General features: G+C 49.4%; 1 protein-coding gene across 1 annotated transcript in view; it reads right to left on the bottom strand.

Annotated features, from left to right (window-relative positions):
• PPP2R5A (protein phosphatase 2 regulatory subunit B'alpha) overlaps window positions 1–23,667 on the bottom strand; it is a 730,770-nt gene that overhangs the window by 38,099 nt on the left and 669,004 nt on the right. Inside the window, exon 12 of the mRNA XM_085612862.1 lies at window positions 20,460–20,561. Within this exon, the coding sequence (XP_085468988.1) occupies window positions 20,460–20,561 (102 nt within the window). The remainder of the gene's footprint in view (window positions 1–20,459; window positions 20,562–23,667) is intronic.

Below are 23,667 nucleotides of genomic sequence, written 5' to 3'. Positions count from 1 at the left end.
TTCCGCCAGGAACAAAAGACCTGTCCCTCCCTCGAGGGACTCCGCCAACAAGCCAGCACCCAAAACGCCGGGGACACCACCGGAACCCACTGGGTCTACTGGGATAACGACCTGCTCTACAGCGAGCAAATAATCGCCGAGCTGGGGGCCGGTCGAGTTCTGGTGGTACCGCTCCGCTTCCGAGACTTTCTGCTCAACCTGGCCCACGACGTCCCCCTGGCTGGACACCTGGGCCAGGACAAAACGTACAGTCGCCTGGTGACCCACTTTTTCTGGCCGAAAATGAGGAATGACGTCCTGAACCACTGCCGATCTTGCCCCACGTGCCAAGCCAGCGGGAAGAGTGGTCGGAAGCTGAAAGCCCCTCTGCAACCCTTCCCTGTGGTCACCACCCCGTTCGAGAGGGTGGGGATAGACATTGTGGGACCTCTGGACCCCCGCACGGCGCAAGGACACAGGTTCATCTTGGTACTAGTGGACCATGCCACCCGCTACCCCGAGGCGGTGCCCCTACGGACAGTGACCGCTCCGGTGGTTGGCCGGGCCCTGATGGGGATCTTCTCCCGGGTAGGCTTCCCCCGAGAAGTCGTCAGCGACCGAGGTACGAATTTCATATCCAAATACATGAAGTCCCTCTGGCAACAATGCGGGGTCACCTACAGATTCACGACCCCCTATCACCCCCAAGGGAACGGACTAGTGGAGCGTTTTAACCGCACTCTCAAAGGGATGATTGGGGGATTGGAAGAGCCTCTCCGTCGCCAGTGGGATGTACTGCTCCCGTGCCTCCTCTTCGCCTACCGAGAAGTTCCCCAGAAGTCCCTCGGTTTTAGCCCCTTTGAACTCCTCTACGGGCACCCTGTGCGAGGGCCCCTCAGCCTCGTCAAGGAAGGTTGGGAGATGGCCCCCCTCACGACCCCTCCAGACGTCTTCAAATACATCCTGGCCTTACGAAACCAGACCCGGCGCTTCAGGGAGATGGCCAGGGCGAACCTCGAGGCCAGCCAGGAGGACATGAAGAGGTGGTATGATCACAATGCCTCCTCCGTTGAATTCGAGCCTGGGCAGCAAGTATGGGTGATGTCCCCCACCGAACCATGTGCCTTGCAGGATAAGTGGACGGGGCCCTTCAAAGTGGTCGAGCGCAAAAGCCCCGTCACTTACCTCATCGACATGGGGTCTTCCCGGAACCCCCTTCGGGTCCTCCACACCAACCGGCTCAAACCACACTTTGTGCGATCCGAACTAAGCCTCTTGATGGCTACAGACAGTGGCACGGAAGAAGACTCCGAGCCCCTCCCGGATCTCCTGAAGACTCAGGAGAAGGACGGCTCCGTGGACGGGGTCCGGCTCTCTGACGCCCTCACTTCGGAGCAACGCCAGGACTGCCGGGACCTCCTGCTGCAGTTCGCTGCCCTGTTCTCCCTCACCCCCGGGGTCACCCCCTGGTGTCTGCACGACGTAGACACCGGGGACAGTCCCCCTGTCCGGCACCGGGCCTACCGCGTACCAGATCGGGGACGGGCCTGCATACAGGAGGAAGTGGCCAAGATGCTCACGATCGGGGTCATCGAGCCCTCGGACAGTCCCTGGGCCAGTCCGGTCGTATTAGTTCCCAAGGCCGCTGCCCCCGGCTCCGCCCCTGAACTGAGATTCTGCGTCGACTACCGGGGCTTGAACGCTGTCACCCGGACCGACGCTCATCCCATCCCCAGAGCAGACGAGCTGATCGACCGGCTGGGTGCCGCCCGCTACCTTAGTATCTTCGACCTAACGGCGGGCTACTGGCAGATCGGCCTCACACCCAGGGCTCAGGAACGGTCAGCCTTCTCTACCCCCGATGGCCACTATCAATTTAAGGTCATGCCCTTTGGCATGAAGAATGCCCCCGCCACGTTCCAACGCCTTGTGAACCAGGTCTTGGCGGGACTTGAAGAATTCAGCGCTGCCTACCTGGACGATATCGCTGTATACAGCCGCCACTGGTCCGACCACCTCCGTCACCTCCAGGAGGTCCTACACGCCCTCCAGCGGGCCGGCCTCACCATTAAGGCCGGCAAGTGCCAGATTGGCCAAGGGTCTGTGACCTACCTTGGGCACCAAGTGGGGAGCGGGCTGGTGGCCCCACTACAACTTAAGATTGCTGCCATCCAGTCCTGGCAGCCCCCCGTCACCCAGACCGAAGTCCGAGCCTTCCTGGGGCTCACCGGCTACTACCGGCGGTTCGTGAAGGACTACGGCAGCATCGTGGGGCCCCTCACGGGTCTCACATCCAAGAACCAACCGAAGCGGGTCAACTGGACTCCTGATTGTCAAGCGGCCTTCGAGGAGCTGAAGGCCGCCCTGTGCACCGCCCCGGTGCTCCAGGCCCCCGATTACAGTCGGGAATTTGTGGTGCAGACCGACGCCTCCGACCACGGCATCGGAGCCGTCCTCTCTCAGTTGAACCCCGAAGGTCATGACCAGCCGGTGGCCTTCATCAGTCGACGTCTCCTGGCCCGAGAACAGCGTTGGAGCACCATCGAGAGGGAGGCATTTGCAGTAGTGTGGGCCCTCAAAAAGCTCCGACCCTATCTCTTCGGTACCCACTTCCGGGTACAAACCGACCATCGACCCCTGCAATGGCTGATGCAGATGCGGGGGGAAAACCCAAAACTCTTGCGCTGGTCCATTTCCCTGCAGGGAATGGACTTCACCGTGGAGCACCGACCAGGCCAAGACCACGCCAACGCGGATGGCCTGTCCCGCTTTTTCCGCCTCGACGAAGAGAGTCCCCAAGGAGATGGGTGACCCTCCCCGCCTTCAGCTGGGGGGGACGCATGTTGGACAGGCCTCACAGACGGCTTGCTCCCTCCCCGCTCGACAGGGCCCGAACTCCGGCCCACCTGGCATATCCCCACGACAAGCACCTGTACTCCGTCTCCCGACGGACCCTCTGCCCTCGGACCCCTACTCATCACGGGGTCCAGCCCCACCGGCTTCCCCGGCCGGGTCAAGCCGCCATCTGGGGCCCTGCACCACGCGGCCGCATGGCCTCCCCTCGACCCTAACCCCGGGCCTGGCCGGCCCCGACATCCCGGCACCACCATCCACCCAGGAGGTGAGCGGACCACTTGGCAAGTCAATGGGAGAACGAACTGTCAAGGGCTCTCCCCCGCCAGGTGCCGATCGCCCCCAGCTCCCCCAGGCACTGGCTCCACCCCCTGCTGGGTGTCTGGACACCTTCATCCCGGACCCTCCGACCTCCAAGTGCGAGGGTCCGGACATCAAAGGGCACCAGCCCTATAACTGAGGCAGCTCCGGAGCAGGAAGGCAGTTGTATCCTGGAGTCGAGAGACACCGAGTGAACTCAACCTTGACGGTCTACTGGCGCTGCCGTAGCCCGCTCTTGTGAACCATCGTCCTGCCTGCTGGCGCTGCCGCGGCCTTCTGCAACAGTCATCTTCCTGGGACCTGCTGGCGCTGCCGCGGCCCGTTGTAACGACCATCCTCACCGGGACCTGCTGGCGCTGCCGCGGCCTTCTGCAACAGTCATCTTCCTGGGACCTGCTGGCGCTGCCGCGGCCCGTTGTAACGACCATCCTCACCGGGACCTGCTGGCGCTGCCGCGGACCGTATATCTTCCGGGGACCTGCTGGCGCTGCCGCGGCCCGTTGTATCGACCATCCACACCGGGACCTGCTGGCGCTGCCGCGGCCCGTACCACCTAACCACCAAGCTCGAGGATTGTGAGCTCATCATCATCTCATCAGAACTACCTGATTGGTAAATAGACTGCCCCGCTACCCCCTTCCCTACCTTGCGAGACTCTAATCGAGGGGACCCCTGAGTCCAGACCTCCTTGTACCATTCAACCGTACCTTAAATAAGTGCTTATAAAGAACGCTGAACCTTATCCGTGTGTGATATCTGTCTGTGGGGGGGAAGTTACTTGTCTGTACGATCGCTGGAGACGGCTCTCCCCGGAGACCTCTCCTCCTGACCCCGGCCGACCCTCCCGGTCCGACTAGCTTTTCTAACACCTCCCATCGGCCAGAGCCTGGGTAAGTCGTGTCTGGACCTCCTCCGGGCACAGGGGCAGCACGTCCTCCACCGTATCCCACAGAGAGTGGGAGTAACGGTCCAAAAGACAGGCGGTGTTCAAGGACCGCAGACCCAAACTAAGGGAGGAGAACAGCTTTTTGCCAAACTGTTCCAGTCTCTTGGAATCCTGGTCCGGCGGAGCGGTCGGGAAGGAGGATTGGGAGGTAGAAGCCTGGATAACCAGGCTCTCGGGGGTGGGGTGTTGGGACAGAAAACTGGGGTCGCCCGGAGCAGGGCGGTGGCGCCTGGCGACGTTCCTGTCCACAGGAGGAACTGTGGAGGGCTTGGACCAGGTGCCCTGCAGAACGTCAATGAGGGCCTCATTGAATTGCAGCAGAGGCTCAGTGGAGCTTGCTGCAGACTGAAGCACCTCAGTGAGGACGTTAGTCCTCACAGCCACGGCAGGCAGCTAGAGCCCAAGGGCTGCGGCCGCCTTGCGCAGCACCACAGAGAAAGCAGCACCCTCCTCCGAAGCCACAGTCGGAGGAGAGATGAATCCAGTGTCTGGTGAGGTATCCAGACCACTGGCCTCCCCCAGTTCATCTGCCCAGTCCTGTGACAGCTGAGCCTGAACGGCCATAGGATCCTCGGACCACTCCCATTCGCCCCCGTCATCCGATTCCTGGTAAACAGGAGGAAGGATCGGAGCCGGACGATAGACATAATGTGTCTCCAACGGCGCCGTACGCGGCGTCCATCGACGCCGTAATGGCGCCGGGTCCGGAGCGGGGCTGAACTGGGGCTCGACGCCGAGCGGAGCCGGCGTCGGAGGTGGAACCGGTGTCGACGCCGGCGGAGGAGGCGTGACGAGGTCGACCGGCGTCGGCGGGGACGAGTCCCTCGGGCACCTGCGGCGTCGAGGCCGGAGCCGGCGCCGCCGGCATGCAAGGTTGCCCAGTCGGGTCCGCGGGGCCAGAAGGCGCGCCAGCGGGCGTCGACGGCGGAGCCAGGTTCCTCATGGCCGAGAGGAAGGCACTGACTTCCGCCGGCGTCGCTTCAGTCCCAGGGACCGGCGGGTATGGGGACTTGCGCGGCGCCTGCGGCTCCGCTGGAGCCGCGGGGGTGGAACCACCCTGACCCTCGGCCGAGTCGCGCGACCGGCGAGGGGAGTCCGAAGAGCGGTGTCGCCTCTTGGACTTCTTGGAGTGCTTCGACTTACCCGAAGACTTGGAGCCAGACGATCGATGATGACGTCGGCTGCGGCTCCGCGACCGATCCTTGGACCTCCTCCTGGACCGGGATCGAGAGGGGCGCGGAGCCGAGTGGCGAAGCTCGAGGAGCTTACGGGACCGCTCCCGTCTAGCCTTCGAGGTCAGGGCCTTGCAGTCCGAACACGACTCCGCGTTGTGGTCGAGGCCCAAACAGTAAAGGCACCGGCGGTGATGATCCGTAACCGACATCAAGCGGTTGCAGTCAGCACAGGCTTTGAAACCAGGCATCCTACCGGCACCGGAGTCGAGACAAGATCAAAAAGGATCAAAAAACTTAGTCAAAAAAGACTAAAAGGGGTAGCTCTCCCGGATCTGCGCTTACTGGCGTGGAAAAAAGGAGAACTGACGTCAGCGCGCGAGGGTGGCGTCTAAGTACTCAGACGACGTCATTCCGGCGCACGACGCCTAGCGACGCGCAAGGTGTATTGCTGACGAAAAATCTTCCGGATCCAGTCTGACGCCTGGGGATATTCGAAGGTTAGGAACTAACGTGTTTCTTTCAGATCAAACTTTACCTGTAACTTGAATTTTCTCCTATAGCAAATCATTGACTGAATCTAGGATCCAGTCCTGGAATTAGAATAGTAATCCTGAAAGTAATCTATTGCAAATAACTTAAAACTCACATTGAGCTCAATGTATTATTGTGTTTGAAATTGTGTTGCCTATTGCAACAGCCTGTAACTATTACCTACAAAAGTCAATTGCATATTGCCAAAGTATTTAACTAAAGCCTCTAATTCTGAGAAAGTATATTTTGATACCTATTGTTGGTTCTAAAGTAAAACAACCTTATCTTTTTATATAAACCATTGGCCTAGAGTTCAGTTCTTGAGAGTGTGAGACCATTTTCTGACTGAGTGTGTACAACAAATGCTTTACACGGTCCTCTGATACGGACTTACTGCTCGACCAAGCTACCACTTTAGAGAGTAAGGTTATATCTAACTTTAACCTCTGCCAAACCTCTGGGGACTGTGGACTCTGTACCCATTTGGGAACAGTATATACAGAGCCACTTTCTCACAGAGCCTTCCTGCAAGGTAGGTGGAGGGGGCCTCCTCCGGGCTCAATCAAGAGCTTTCCGGCCAGAGTGCTGTGCTGAGGGGGCCCCCTGGAGCTTGGAGGACCCCCGCATCGCAGGGGCTGCGGGGGGCCTCTGTTGCACCCCTGGGCACTGCAATCCCCAAACTCCTAAATCGCCTATGGTCTCACTATATCCACAGGCATAGGACTATGAGGTGGGAGAGCAGGGATGGCAGGCTCACCAATGAAACCTCTCTGAAAAGATATAAGGCTAGCCCACTCAGCATAGCTGGCTTGAGAGCATAGGACTATACAAGGATCTCTAATCTTGGGGATTTATGAGAAGGAAACCAGATGAAATACTTTGAAGCCTTAATGGAAAAATTCGCTCTTCATAAATTCTGTTTTTTTTATACTTGCAACTAAGACACCCTAACTAACCATATCAGAGGGACCTGTCCGCCCTCTAAATTACCACTGAAGCTAATGGGCAGGTTTAGTATTTTCTGTGCATATCACTCCTTGGTAATAAATTCCCCAGGCTCCTTTAGGAAGCTCTGCCACAGTTTGAAAAAGGATGTAGGACCACAAGACTATGCACAATGGCGAAAACAGCACTCTGAGAGCTTGCCTGATCAGTCCGGTTTCAGATCATACAAATCACTTTCAAATTACCTAATACACACGTGAGTGGTACGAAAAATGGCAAAAACAACTCCATGTTGTCCAAGAGAGGCCACAAGTGGAACTTTATGCATGCAGTACAGGCATGCCTGAAAATCTCAGAACTTTCATTGAGGATACAACGCACAGTAATGGCTGTAATGGGGTGGCCTTTTGCCATTACTACGTCGCTATCAATCCTGAGGGTCATGGAGAAGGCAGGAGGGCTCTTGGGATTCCTGCATATTGATTCAATTTGGCTTCCTTCAAGGCAAAAGATACTGCACAACACTGGAGAGCTGATAAGAGGACCCCTGGGCGGGTGAGTGAGTGGCCACCTGGAAGAAGCAGTTTATAAACACAGAGGGTGCCCCAAGAAGAATAGCAAAGTATGGAGGCTTTAGTGGGATCGTTTACATGATGTGTTTTACCAACCTACTATATATGCCATAAGGCACTAACGTACGAGTTACTTACCTTCGGTAACAATGTATCTGGTAGAGACATTGTCTAGCCGCAGATTCCTTAACTTAGAATATCCCCAGGCGTCAGACTGGATCCGTAAAACTTTTCCAGCAGCAGCACCTCTGCGCGCCGGGGGACGGCGCAGTCCGGCTCCGCCCCGACGTTGTCCACGGACAGGACGTCAGTGGAGCCATATATGCCCCTCCCGGCGTACTGACGTCAGTTTTCTTCTTTTCCACATTCGAACGCGGATCCTGGAACACCAGCGGTTCCTTGGCCCTGTTTTGGGCCTTCTCGGGGATAGGGACAGTGTGCAATGCCTTCCCGCTTCAAGGTTTGTGAAGCCTGTGCGCATCAGATGTCTGCCACTGACCCGCACCATATCTGTATGTGGTGCCTCGGCGTGCACCACGACTCCAAGGACTGTGATGCATGTGGGCAAATAAAGCTGAAGTCCTTGAGGGAGCGTCGCCTGAAACTGCTGGCTGCACGGCTGTCCGGTCCAGCTCCTTCCCGTCCCCGCTCTTCTTCTAGGGCTCATTCCCGAGGTCGCTCCCACGAACGCCGTGTACCACCAGGTAAGCGTAAGCACAGGCGTCGCTTATGGAGATCTTCTTCACTACCTGTGCCGCTGAACCCCATTCCTCTCGCACTGAGCTGGGGAAAGGCGCACAGCAACTTCACTGTCCGTATCCACCCTTTCCGGGTGTTGGGGCAACACGTGCCCAAATGGAGGCCTATTCTAAGGCACTCCAGGCCTGTTTTCAGTCTACCCCTCTCCCTGGTGCACCTTCGGGCCCCACAGAGGTAGCAGGCACTGTTGCCCGGTCATCGTCTGCGGACGTTTCCCCGGCACCGGCTGTGTGCATCGACTCAGATTCCGACGTGCCGCCAACAAGCCAAGGCCTGGAGCATGTCCCACCCCATCGTTCAGGGCATAGCCCTGTATGGCTCCCTGCGCAGACGTCGGAGGCGGCGTCGCCAGCCTCGGTGCCGCCGACCTCGGCACCGGGTACTACCCCAGACTCTGCGCCGGTGCCTTGTACTCTCCCCATGGAGGTAGTCGACGTCCGGAGCAACTCCGCCACAGCATGATTCCTTTGGTGGTTGATCCCCCCCCCCCCCCAAGACTCCTCGGGTGGCTGTGGGTCTCCACCTCGGCGTCCATCGACGCTAGTGCTCCCATTTCCGCCTACTCCTTTGGATCCTGAGGCTTCCTTGGACTCCCCTGATCAATGAGCCGGGGTGCAAGTTCCTTGTGTCACCTGGCCTTCGGGTAAGTCTCCGGCTTCGCCACTCCTTATGTCCAGTGGTAAAATTAGCCTTCAACCGTCTCCTACTGACCATTTGTTATCTCCTACTCGGATGGCTACTGAGTCTAATGCCTTCACGCGCACTATTCATGAGGCGGCTGCTGTGCTTGGCTTACAGCCTCCTATGGTGCTTCTACTTTTTGATCCTTTATTGGATCTGCTCCATTTGGAGCATATTGAAGTAGAACATTTGCGGCCCTTTAGGGACTCTATTTGACACCCTGTATGGCACTTGGTCCAGACCCTCTTCGGGCGACCCTGTGGTTCAGGCTATTGCTCGTAGGCCCCGCCCGGCCCCGGGTGATCCTCTGTCTCTTCACCCGCCTGCTCAGGGACTGGTTGTTCAGGCAGCTGTTAATTTGCAATCTTCACCTTTTTTACCATTGTTACCTCCCACGAGGGAGTCTCGATGGCTTGTGGACGCAGGCTCTTTGCCTCTGCTAGCGCCGGCCTCCAGGCTTTAAATACAGCCTGTGTGTTTGCACGCGCTTCTACCGCTCTTTGGGATAGTCTAAGTTAAGGAATCTGCGGCTAGACAGTCTATCAGATCATTGTGCAAAGATAACTAGAGCTGTGTGCTCTGGACAGAGACTGCACCACCTACGTAACTCAGAAATGAGCATATAACAAGCTTGACAATGCTAGTAGAATGATTTGAGGTTCCTAAAACATATATACATTGCTATGGCAAAAGCTTAAAACAATAATAACCAAGGCAATACAAAAATATGTGAAGCAATGAGGCAAATCGTCTTCTGGTTGAAGTGTTGTTTATTCACACTCCTTATTGTGGAGACTTCAAATTCCAAAAGTGTTAAGTTCATGAAGGAATAATCCAAATCAAATGCTAGAACGTTGTGGCAAAGCTTAATTTTCGTGCCCAATGCATTTCGGGTGACTGTCTCACCCTTCTTCAGGGGATGTCTATAACAAAGTGAAATACATGTATTCAATAACTTGTATGAACATGAAACAAAATGAAATGAGATGAAAGAAATGGATGAGCTCGACGCCACCAAAGCGTTATAAATACTGCGAGATAAAACAGAAGATTGAAATATATCAGTTACATCACCAGTAGTTCGTGATAACACGATGAGAGAAATGGAAGGGGAGGGAGAGCTGTCGCTTGCAGAAGATCTGGAAAGGCTCAAAGTCACCATGTGAATGAGTTAACCCAACCACCACGTGTTATGAACGTGTATCAACTCTACCTTAAAGTAAGCAAAGCCAATCTAGTGTACGTTGCGGTCGTGGTAAATATACGTGACCTGTAAAAAGTGGAGTGTTAAAAATAGGACTATTCTGCTGGTTGTGAAATATAATAGAACACTCCAACGATTGTCGGAGGAAACTCACCAAGCGTAACGACACGCTGAAACAAATAACTCGCTGAATTGACGCCTGCGTGAGGGTTAGAATAGAATGTCCGGTGTAAAGAACGTGATGCAATCGTCTGGACCATGGAAAAAATCAAATCCTAAAAAAGAACGTGCATGATATGTGTGAGTGCTTGTCCTAATGAAATCTGTTCCCAGTTCCCCAAACGGAGAGAAAAGTTACCTGATGATGAAGAATAATCACCGCACGCGTTAATCCAAATGTGTAGAGGTGTACGATGGGAGAAGATTACTGAAAATAAATCCGCCGCCCGGACCACGCTAACGTGAGCCGTTGTAGTGTCATGGACATGGTAAAATGACAGAGAGATTACTAACGTGGCTGGTTGGCGGCCATATTGTAATGGATAAATGTAATGAGAAAAAGTAACAATAATGACAAAAGAAGAATTATTGATGAGAGGTGAAAAAAGTGAATAGAAGATAAACATGAAACAATGCCACCAGAGAATTGTGTCAGTGAATATATTGTTAAAAAGGTTAGAAAAAGAAAGTACAATCTCATGAAAATACTAGTTCTGTGAATGAAACAATTATGGTAAAGCTAGAACAAAATTTTCATCAACGAGTACATAAAGAATTATTATAATACAGTTCCATTATTAATATGAAGGGTTGCACGATTGAGCATTAGACAAACATGAAGGATTAAACAGAATGTAGAGCTTCTGCTGAAAAACAATCAGCATATATAACAAGATTAGCCTGAATGCTGAAGCCGTAATGCCAACGAGGTTCTGTGAATACTTGCATGCAACACCAACACAGTCTAAAATCAACCTTACAGAGTACAGACATGGAACATCAAAATGCTCAAACAAGATTGGGAAACCGTAACATCAAAGTGGCCCAAGTAAATGCCAGAGTCTCTTTATGCATTCTATGTTGAACCTGTTTCGTATCTTAAACGGAATGAATGAGATGTACAATAAACATAAATGAAATGTGAATTAATTGTGACCCAAACATGTCTAATAATGGTAATCCGAAATGTGCTAGAGCTAAGTGAGCGAGCTAGACTGGTGAAATGACAGTACGTGCCTCCCCTGTCCATTAAATTCTGGAGGGAATACTATGAGAAGCATGCAAATTAAATTTTATCATTGAGTCCTTTGGGATGCAGAGTGTTAAGGTACCGAATCCAAAAGGATTCCCTCTGTATGATGTACTTGGTCATGTCGCGGTCATTGTGCGGTTGTATGACTTCAATCACACTGAACCCGAGTTGAGCAATCGTGTGGTGTGAGTCGCACCAGTGACTTGCTAATGGTGAACTCATGGATCTGGTCCGGATACGGCTCTTGTGTTCCGAGTTCGAAGAGATCTTTCAGTCTTACCAACATAATACAAGCCACAAGGGCATCGTATTATATATATCACATTTGGAGTGTTACAATTAGCCGTGAAACGGAACTTGATGGGTTTACCTGACCATGGGTGAGCCAATGATACACCGGTGATGACGTTGTTACAGTGGGAGCAGTTGTAACACTTTGTCATGCCCTTGGGGGCCTGATTGTTTGAAGACTCACGTTTGAGGAGTTCCTTAAGGTTGTTGGAACGTTTATATGCAAAGATCGGTGGATCTTTGAAAAGGTTCCCAAAATCTGGTTCTGTCTGTAACAGGTCCCATCTGTTTAATAAAGTTTTTTTGATGGCAGGAGAGAGGGTTGAGAACTTGGACACAAAAACCTCTCTGGTTTGTGTGGGTTTTGGATGTACACATTGAACTGAAGCACAATAAGATTGTCACCAAACTGTTTAAAAAATCCACTGATCGCAACAATACGCTACTCTACAGAACCTTTGAAAAGACATCTTCCATATTCACAATTCCTGCGAATTAAGCGTATCACTTCAGATACTACCCAATTGCATGTCACCCTCAATGAAATGAAACAACAGTTTTTGGCACGTGGGTATCCCAGGCCATTAATTGAAGCGTCAGTTGAACGGCTTAAGCAGATTCCCAGGTCAACTTTACTGGACAAACAACCAAAACCCACATAAACCAGAGAGGTTTTTGTGTCCAAGTTCTCAACCCTCTCTCCTGCCATAAAAAAACTTTATTAAACAGATGGGACCTGTTACAGACCGAACCAGATTTTGGGAACCTTTTCAAAGGTCCACCGATCTTTGCATATAAACGTTCCAACAACCTTAAGGAACTCCTCAAGAAACGTGAGTCTTCAAACAATCAGGCCCCCAAGGGCATGACAAAGTGTTACAACTGCTCCCACTGTTACAACGTCATCACCGGTGTATCATTGGCTCACCCATGGTCGGGTAAACCCATCAAGTTCCGTTTCACGGCTAATTGTAACACTCCAAATGTGATATATATAATACAATGCCCTTGTGGCTTGTATTATGTTGGTAAGACTGAAAGATCTCTTCGAACTCTAATCACAGAACACAAGAGCCGTATCCGGACCAGATCCTTGAGTTCACCATTAGCAAGTCACTGGTGCGACTCACACCACACGATTGCTCAACTCAGGTTCAGTGTGATTGAAGTCATACAACCGCACAATGACCGCGACATGACTAAGTACATCATACAGAGGGAATCCTTTTGGATTCGGTACCTTAACACTCTGCATCCCAAAGGACTCAATGATAAAATTGAATTTGCATGCTTCTTATAGTATTCCCTCCAGAATTTAATGGACAGGGGAGGCACGTACTGTCGTTATTTCACCAGTCTAGCTCGCTCACTTAGCTCTAGCACATTTCGGATTACCATTATTAGACATGTTTGGGTCACAATTAATTCACATTTCATTTATGTTTTATTGTACATCTCATTCATTCCGTTTAAGATACGATACAGGTTCAACATAGAATGCATAAAGAGACTCTGGCATTTACTTGGGCCACTTTGGTGTTACGGTTTACCAATCTTGTTTGAGCATTTTGATGTTCCATGTCTGTACTCTGTAAGGTTGATTTTAGACTGTGTTGGTGTTGCATGCAAGTATTCACAGAACCTCGTTGGCATTACGGCTTCAGCATTCAGGCTAATCTTGTTATATATGCTGATTGTTTTTCAGCAGAAGCTCTACATTCTGTTTAATCCTTCATGTTTGTCTAATGCTCAATCGTGCAACCGTTCATATTAATAATGGAACTGTGTTTAAATAATTCTTTATGTACTCGTTGATGAAAATTTTGTTCTAGCTTTACCATAATTGTTTCATTCACAGAACTAGTATTTTCATGAGATTGTACTTTCTTTTTCTAACCTTTTTCACGATATATTCACTGACAATTCTCTGGTGGCATTGTTTCATGTTTATCTTCTATTCACTTTTTTCACCTCTCACCAATAATTCATCTTTTGTCATTATTGTTACTTTTTCTCATTACATTTATCCATTACAATATGGCCGCCAACCAGCCACGTTAGTAATCTCTCTCAGTCCTTTTACCATGTCCATGACACTGCAACGGCTCACGTTAGCGTGGTCCGGGCGGCGGATTTATTTTCTGTAATCTTCTCCCATCGTACACCTCTACACATTTGGATTAACGCGTGCGGTGATTATTCTTCATCATCAGGTAACTTTTCTCTCCGTTTGGGGAACTGGGAACAGATTTCATTAGGACAAGCACTCACACATCATGCACGTTCATTTTTAGGATTTGATTTTTTCCATGGTCCAGACGATTGCATCACGTTCTTTACACCGGACATTCTATTCTAACCCTCACGCAGGCGTCAATTCAGCGAGTTATTTGTTTCAGCGTGTCGTTAACGCTTGGTGAGTTTCCTCCGACAATCGTTGGAGTGTTCTATTATATTTCACAACCAGCAGAATAGTCATATTTTTAACACTCCACTTTTTACAGGTCACGTATATTTACCACGACCGCAACGTACACTAGATTGGCTTTGCTTACTTTAAGGTAGAGTTGATACACGTTCATAACACGTGGTGGTTGGGTTAACTCATTCACATGGTGACTTTGAGCCTTTCCACATCTTCTGCAAGCGACAGCTCTCCCTCCCCTTCCATTTCTCTCATCGTGTTATCACGAACTACTGGTGATGTAACTGATATATTTCAATCTTCTGTTTTATCTCGCAGTATTTATAACGCTTTGGTGGCGTCGAGCTCATCCATTTCTTTCATCTCATTTCATTTTGTTTCATGTTCATACAAGTTATTGAATACATGTATTTCACTTTGTTATAGACATCCCCTGAAGAAGGGTGAGACAGTCACCCGAAATGCATTGGGCACGAAAATTAAGCTTTGCCACAATGTTCTAGCATTTGATTTGGATTATTCCTTCATGAACTTAACACTTTTGGAATTTGAAGTCTCCACAATAAGGAGTGTGAATAAACAACACTTCAACCAGAAGACGATTTGCCTCATTGCTTCACATATTTTTGTATTGCCTTGGATATTATTGTTTTAAGCATTTGCCATAGCAATGTATATATGTTTTAGGAGTCTCAAATCATTCAACTAGCATTGTCAAGCTTGTTATATACTCATTTCTGAGTTACGCAGGTGGTGCAGTCTCTGTCCAGAGCACACAGCTCTAGTTATCTTTGCATTTTGAACCAGGTGGAGGGTGGAACCACCTCAGGGACAGCACACCAAGTTTAAAAATGTTTGTGATTATATGATTTACTTTGTCTAGCAGATTAATTCGAGTGCACGCCAGCTGTTTTTTTGATCTCTTTTCTATCAGATCATTGACATACCAGTGTTATTTTATAAAAAAAAAAAACGATTTCATAGTCTGTACATTCATTGTCAATTGCTCTGTAAAGACATAACAAAACATGGAGGCCTTTATTGGAGCATTTCCACGATATTGGGCCTGGTTGGTTGATAAATAGTCCCTAAGACACGAACCTTGGAAAAAGGAATATGCTACTTACCAGTATGCATCTGTTCGTGGCATGTAGAGCTGCAGATCTACACACTTGTGCATAGATCGCCATCTGGTGTTGGGCCTGGATGTTTGCAGTTTGTTTTTCCTCTTGGAAAGTCTTTGGAAGTCACGAGTTCGGTGACTCCTCCCTTGGATCGTATTGCGTATGGGCTTCGGCTCCATCCTCAGATTGTTTTTCGCCAGCAGGGAAAGATGGGGCGTAGTAATAACAGTGAAGATGCCCGTGTGTGTTATCTAAATAAGATAAGCTGGAACAGATACAGGTAGCCGGGGAGGCGGGTGGGCGTGTGTAGATCTGCAGCTCTACATGCCAAGAACAGATGCATACTGGTAAGTAGCATATTCCGTTCGAGGCATATGAGCTGCAGATTACACACTTCTGCATAGATTATATAGCAGTACCCACCGTTGGCGGCGACCACCCGTATCTGTTGCAGTGGTTTGAAATAATGTTTTGAGTACAACCTGGCCCACACTAGCTTGTTGCTTAGTTTGCACATCTACACAATAGTGTTTGGTGAAAGTGTGCGGTGTTGACCATGTAGCTGCTTTGCAGATATCATCTAATGGGATGTTACCCATTGAAGCCCCTATTTTACGTGTAGAATGGGGTTTAGGGGGAACGGCTAGCGTTAGTTTTGCTTTATTGTAGCAAATTTGAATACATTTAGTAATCCACCTAGCTATCCCTGACTTGGAGATGGGGTTGCCTTTGTGTGGTGGGGAGAAAGAGACAAACATCTGTTTGGTCTTACGGAAAGGTTGTGTTCTCTCGATGTAGTAGAGTAAAGCTCGTTTGACATCTAGTGTGTGAAGAGCTCTTTCTGCAACAGTTTGTGGTTGCGAGAAAAATACTGGTAGTTCTATCGATTGGTTAAAGTGGAAAGGAGAAATGACTTTGGGAAGGAATTTTGGGTTGGTACGAAGAACCACCTTATAATGGTGCATTTGTAGAAAAGGTTCTTGAATAGTAAATGCCTGTATCTCACTGACCCTTCTGAGGGAAGTGATGGCTACAAGAAAGGCGGTTTTCCATGTTAAGAATTTAAGTTCACATTTGTGTAGGGGTTCAAAAGGAGGTCCCATTAGTCTGGTAAGAACGATATTTAGGTTCCACACAGGTGAGGGTGGTACTCTAGGGGGAATTATTCTATTAGGCCTTCCATGAAGGCTTTAATGGCAGGTACTCTAAAGAGCGAGAGATGTTGCCTGTTATGTAGGTAAGCTGCTATGGCTGCTAGGTGTAGTCGAATGGACATATAGGCCAGATTGCACCTTTGTAGGTGGAGCAAGTAGCCTATGATGTGTTGAATGGATACATCTAGTGGATTGATGGTGTTGTTATGGCAATAGATAACAAAACGTTTCCACTTGGCGGCGTAGCACGCTCTAGTGGTAGGGCGCCTAACTTCTTTGATGACGTTCATACAGTCAGGGGGAAGATTTAGGTACCCAAATTCTGGGATTTCAGGAGCCAGATCGCAAGGTTGAGCTGAGCTGGGTCCGGGTGTCTGATCTCTCCATGGTTCTGGGTTAAGAGGTGTGGAGAGAGGCGTAATTTATGATGTGGTACTACCGATAGTTCCAGAAGTGTTGTGTACCACGGTTGTCTGGCCCAAATTGGCGCTACTAATATTAGTGTGAGGGAGTGCTGTTGTAGTTTGCGCACTACTAATGGAATTAGTGGGAGAGGCGGAAAAGCGTAGGCACATCTGCCTGACCAGTTCATCCATATCGCATTGCCTTTGGACAATGGGTGTGGGTATCTGGCGGCGAAGCTTGGGCATTTTTTGTTTTCGTGGGTGGCGAAGAGGTCTATCTGTGGATGCCCCCACATTTGAAAGTATGGGTGAAGAACTTGCAGGTGAAGTTCCCACTCGTGGAGTTGTTGTGTTTGTCTGCTGAGTAGATCTGCTATAGTGTTTTGTACTCCTGGGACATGCTGGGCTAGGAGAAAGATTTTCCGGGGTATGGCCCATCTCCATATGCTCTGTGCTAATTGAGATAACTGTGGAGAGTGTGTCCCGCCTTGTTTTTGAATACAATACATGGCTGTCATGTTGTCTGTGCGGATTAGGACTGCTTTGCCCAAAATTTGTGTCTGAAAGGATTTTAGGGCTAGGAAGATTGCTAGTAACTCCAGATGATTGATATGGAGTAGCTTCTGTTGAGGTGACCACTTGCCTTGCATGGTGAGATGTAATAGATAAGCTCCCCAGCCGGAGAGCGATCCGTCTGTTAGTACTATCTGTGGAACCGGGTCCAGGAACGGTCGACCTTTGGAAAGGTTTGTGGTAGTCCACCACTGCAGAGAGCGATGGGTACGGCCGTCTACCAACACCAGATCTGTTTTGCCTCTGCCTTTGTTATTGTTGCCCCTGTAGCTGCCTCTTTGGTAACCCCTTGTAAATGTGGACTGAGTAGGGGATTTGTATGTAGTGGAAGCGGAGTCTGAGGAGTAGCCTCTGGATGTGCTCCGAAAGGAAGAGCGGCGAAAGGAGCATCTGGGAGGGTGAGATTGTAAGGCTCCCATCGATTTTGCCGTGTCCGTATCCTTTTTCATTTTCTCCAGGGCGTCATCCACTTTGGGGCCAAACAGATGTTCCTGGTCAAAGGGATGGTTGAGGATGGAGGCTTGTACCTCCGGTTTAAAACCGGATATCCTTAGACAGGCATGGCGACGGAGGAGGACACTGGTATTGATAGCCCTAGAGGCTGTGTCTGCTGCGTCTAAGGCACAACGTATGGAGGTATTAGTAATTGTTCTGCCCTCCTGAATTAGCTCATTGGCCCTAGCTTTGTATTTATCAGGGAGATGGTGCATTATGGCTTCTAGCTCATCATAATGGGCCCTGTCATATCTCGCTAGTAGCGCTTGTGTATTGGCGATACGCCATATATTGGCCGCTTGTGCTGCAGTACGTTTGCCTGATGCGTACAGGAGTTTAGACTCTTTGTCAGGTGGTGGTACAACACCTGACGCCTGAGAGTTGGCTCTTTTTCGTGCTGTGGATACCACCAAAGAATCTAGTGGAGCAGGCCCTCTGATGTAGGAGGGGTCTGTTGGGGCGGCTCTATATTTTTTCTCAATGCGCGGGTTAATGACCCTGGCCGGGTCCTTAAAGACCTCCGGCGCATGTTTTATAACACCTTTTAGCATAGGCAATATGGAGGTGGTCCTATGTGTGGTGTCAAATGTGTCTAGGAGGAAATCCTCCTCCACTGGTTCGGTATGTAAATCTACCCCGTGGTAGTGTGCCGCCCTTTGCAATAATTGATTGAACCGCAAGGAGTCTTCTGGTGGAGAAGGTCTGGAAGGGTAAAGGTCGTCTTGTGGGACGTTAGGGACATCGGGGATGTTATAATCGTCCCATGGGTCTGGAGAGTCTGTGGGAGTGGGTCCCCTGTAGGTATATCTTGGGGTACATCCCCCATATCGTCGTATGGATCCCCGTGATCATCATCATTCGGGAATGGAGTGGGGGAATGATGAGGTGGGGTTGGTGAAGGTGGAGGAGGGGAAGGTGGAGGAGGTGGTGGAGGTGGGGAAGGTAATCTGAAAGGGGAGGTAGCAGAGTCCTTCCTTTTTGGAGGTGGAGGCGGAGCAGGCTTGTCTAATTGTCTCTTTTTGATAGAGAGCATTAAATGTCCAGTTTTGGGATCCTTAGTTAATGTTTTTTGTAAGGGATCCGGTGTAAATAGTCCTGGAGAGGCTGGTTGGTCCGTTGGCGCGGAAGGCATCGGGGCTGTTGATGTTTTAGGCTTATCGGTGCTGGTTAGCTGTTTGGGACCATGCTTTGGGAGCTCCGGTTGTTTCGTCGGCGCCGAAATGTCGGTGCCGGTGGCCTTGTGGGCTTTTGTCGGTACCGAGGATGGGGTCGGTGCCAAGGAGCTGGGTCTCGACCCAGAGTGTTTCGGTGTGGGGCTCGGTGTCGAGATGGAGGCCGACTTCTTTTTCGGTGCCGAAGGGTGTTTATCGGCTCCAACGGTGGGCTGGCTCGAGCCCGAGCTGCCCGAAGGCTTAATCGGCTTCTTTACCGTCCCCGAAGGTGCAGTGTGGGAAGCAGTGTCTTTGGTCTTGCTTAGGCTCGAAGGCGTGACCGAAGCCTTTTTCGGTGCCGGCGAGGGTGTGTGTGTGGGGGGGGGGGGGTTGGGTTGGGAAGGGGGGGTAAGGGGGGTAGGGGGGCGGTAGTAGTATTCACGACCCTCTGTGCTGGAGTGATGTCCTCCACATCTGAATCGTCGGCTTCAGAGGCGCCGACGAGTCCCTCGTCGGTGTGTTGTTCTTCCGCCCGAAGATGTCGAAGTGTGTGCCATGGTTCTTCTGGCTCTTCGGTCCCGAAGCGTTTTCTTGGACCGGAAGGATTTACACGCCGGACAGTCTCGAGCCTCGTGTTCAGGGGAGAGGCAGAGGTTGCACACCTCGTGGAGATCGGTGTGGGGGAATTTTGACCCACATCGAGGACACTTTTTAAATGGAGTCCTTTCCATTAGCCAGGACCGGAGCTTAGGTAGGCCCGAAGGCCGCCGTCGACGACGACTGGAACCGAAGGTCTTGTCGATGAGAGGCGCGTCGAGTGGGGAGATCGCAATCAAAATCAATACCGTGGTGAGTATTGCGCGTCGATCGTCGAACTGGAAGTTGTTCGGAACCGGAGCGCGAAGATTACATCCGAGCCCGATGGCGGAAAAAAACAATCTGAGGATGGAGCCGAAGCCCATGTGCAATACGATCCAAGGGAGGAGTCACTGAACTCGTGACTTCCAAAGACTTTCCAAGAGGAAAAACAAACTGCAAACATCCGGGTCCAACACCAGATGGCGATCTATGCACAAGTGTGTAATCTGCAGCTCATATGCCTCGAACCTAATGTTATCTTTTGAGACTTGTCATATTGTATTCATGAACGCTGGTCAAGTGTCCTGTCTACTGAAAACAACTACAGAATGATTTCAATTCAAGAGCAAGATAGTCATTCAAGACCCATCAACAGCCACCTTCCAATTATTTTTATTTGGGCAATACCAATGTACCTTTCCAAACCCCAGCAGTGCAAAACAGATTTATGCATAGCGAGTAAAGCTCTGAATAATTCTTGGAAAAAAGCATTAAAATTCATGAAGACAACGTGAATGATAACAGCAAACTAAATGCTTGAAGATGTCATACATATGTACCTTGAGTAATCAACCTGATTTCATACCCATACATTCTCTAAGATGGAGTTTAATAAAGGGACTATTTCACATAACTGGTAAGTGCATGCATGATTTGAAACGCATGCGCTAAAACCAAATACTCATTTTTTAACCTTTAAATCTGGGAAAAAACTGATTTAAGTTTGTAGTACAGAAAAATACAACAAATATATAAGCATTAGTACCTCTGTTTCTCTGCTTTGTACGAGCCAGTAAGTTCATCAAAAAGCTTTCCATTCATTTCCATTAGAGTTTTCAGCACATTATATACAAGTGCTACAATAGTGCTGGAAAAAACAAACAAAAGAATTTAGAATGTTTAACTTCACATAGAAACTATCCAATCAGTGCCAAATATTTAGTTTGACAAAACTATTTTACTGTGCAATTATAAATTAACAGAATTAACCAAGAACTTATTATAAGTTTTCAAAGTCAAACCCAGTCCATAGAATATTGTTCGGAAATTGTTACCTTACCTTCTCAATAAGCACTACCATTACCTGTCAGTAATCTACATTATGCTGAGTCCGACTCCTTATCACAGATCTTACTTTAATAGGTAAAGCCAAAGTGAGTGGAGGAGGAAACAATGCTAGTAATTTACATTTAACTGATGTATACACCTCTTTTTTGGCAAATGTTTTTTACCTATTTTTGAGATTCATACTCCTGGTTGATGCTGATGACCCCCTCTTTGTCTGCATAGTAATTTTATCAATTTTAAAGCCAAAAACCGTAATAATGTTAATAATATACCATGCCAAGTGTTTTGAATATTTCCAAGTCTTTTCTCAGCCACCGCCCGTGGGGATGACAGTTATCAAACACACAAAACGTGACAGCGGAATACTTGCAAATATAATCGACCCATTGGCAATTTCTCTGGGTAGCATTCCAACTTATCTTTTTTTGCCACTGTGCCACTTCAGAAACAGACCCACCTTAAGCAAATCAGTACTGACCCTGATCCTCTTGAGGACAGTCCACCCTGAACTGCTAGGTGATGCCTCCTCCTGAAGAAATAAAAGCAACCCCAGACTAGTTTAAGCCGCAAGGTCTAAACCGCTTTTCCCTTTACTGTCCGGTCGTGTTGGAATGGGCAAAACATCTCTGCTTCTAAAGATATAGAAGCCTCCTGAACAGTAACCAGCATCCGAATTGACCCAAAACCGGATTCGGTCATTGTATCTGCTGTGAATTAAAATAAAAAACACTTCCTTCAGCAAAAGACTTTTGTGCCTCTGGATAGTTTGTGCAAAAGAACTGACACCGCCACATCACTCAAGGCTGAAAGTGCTACAGCTCTCCTGGAAAGATATGATTGGCATGTTAAAAGTATTTGTAAAGCGCACATGCACCATAAGCAATGTCCCCTCTAATTGTTTTTCTCTGTGTGCGGCAGTGTAGGGTCTCTGTGCGCTGCAGCCATGGCTATGTGTGCCAGGAACCAGACCGCGTGCATGTACAGCGCCGAATATCACTCCAAATCTTTGCTTAAAAAACTGAAAAGACGGTGCATTTCCACCTGCAGTTTATAAGTTTAAATACTAATATACAACAGTGAGCTATTAACTATCAAAGAGCTGCATGCAAACTGTAAGGCATAGATTATAACATTATTAATTTTTTCCCTGTCTTTCATTATAATAATGTTGCAAAAAGGTTTCACTTGGGTAGAAATCAATTCTTATCAGTAAAGCTATGGTGTTACGTTTTAAATTCTCAGTGTATGCTTCTTCAGACCAAGAGCTTTTAAACTATACTGTCTACCAGTATGGATGACTTGTGCCTCCTACAAATTGTATTCCTCTGTCTGATGTAACATTTCCTATACATTGATTTAAACACTGATTCAGTGTCTCTGTGTAATGTGTATGCGATGTAAAGTGCTTAACAGCTCACACTGGTATGAGTGACGCTATTAAACAAAATAAATATGAAAGAGAAAGGGGTTATGGACTTGAGGGGCACTGTTAAAGGTTGGTAATGAGAGTATCCGTGGCGGAGGTGGTCATTAGGGTGCCAACAAACATTGTCACACCAGGCGCCACCAGCACTAAAGCCGGCCCTGATCAAATGGCACTAATAATTACAGTGAAATTATGAACACGTCCCACATTGCAATTTAAAACCTTGGCAGCTATGTTGCTGCATTTCTTTTCTGCTACAGAGACTCCCTGCTGCGGAGAGGCGGATGGGGCCGCATCAATGAAGCGTTGCGAGCGAGGTGAGAATCGTGGGGGGCGCTGGCTGCTTCTCCCTGCCCCTTCTGTTCGCCTCCTGCCGACGGGGCTTGAGCAGAGGGTGCGAATAAGGCTGAAGATCTGGCGAGGGCCTACTAATACACGGAGGCCAGCAGCAAGACGGGCGCCGATCCCCGAGAGGGCCTGCCGGTAGATTTCTACCTCCCTACACTCCCCGCTAGAGCCATTAGTGAATCAGCGTAGCATGGTTTGATCCACGCGGGAACACGATGTTAAGAGGGAAGGCCGTAACCGCCGAGCGACCTGGCTTGCACCGGCAGCATGGTCATCCCCCACGGCGCACATTGGGGGCTCAAAAACCAGAGGGCGCCGGCCTGAAGCACACAAGTTACAAGAGGCCAGACGCAGCGAACAACAACAGCTGGGGGTGGGGGTTCCGCACCAGTTATATACAAAAAAGTGACCACTGCAACATTGGGGAGTAAAAGAAGAGGGGAACGGCGAGAGACAGCGCAGCCTGAGGCGTACATGGTGGACCGTCTTGACCGAGTGAGACTCAGGTTGAGCAGGGTTGCTGGTCATGAGGGGCCCTGAATGAGATCATTGGCAGCCGAAATAAATTGAAGCACCTGATGTTAAATAGCCATGGATCAACCATTCTGTGGACGGTGATTTAGCCACAGTAAAAGGTAATCTATCCAGTTTTTCAATACGCAGCATTGTATATTTCGCACCTTGCTGTGCCATCTTCATCTGTTTTTCTGTTAGATTGTATGCGGAAAACAGTGACATACTGTTGATAAAACGTCATGGCACATAACCTGCGTGCAATGTTTGCAGCGTCCAACTCAATGACATAATAGAACGTAACTGTGACTGTCCATGCTATAGTATGGACAAATCCTGTTCTAGTACATCAAGAGCAGAAGATACAATGTTGCCCAGTGAATAAATCCTGGATGTTAATGTAGTTATAGCATTGCCAACTACGGCTAATGCCTTTTTCTAAATTGATCCTATCTATTTCTCGTAGTCTCTTCGCTGCTTTTTGTTGGGAGATTGTCCAAATTTCATTATAGACAGCATAATAGAGACGTTTCTGACGTGGCTTTCTGGGACCTAGTACGACATCCCTTAGGTCCACATCTGTTAATAAGGCTAAGTGGTGTTGCACTTGTGTTAGTGT

The sequence above is a fragment of the Triturus cristatus genome, chromosome 6, assembly GCF_964204655.1.
Source record: "Triturus cristatus chromosome 6, aTriCri1.1, whole genome shotgun sequence".
Taxonomy (NCBI): domain Eukaryota; kingdom Metazoa; phylum Chordata; class Amphibia; order Caudata; family Salamandridae; genus Triturus; species Triturus cristatus.
This window is presented reverse-complemented; position numbering and strand designations above follow the sequence as displayed.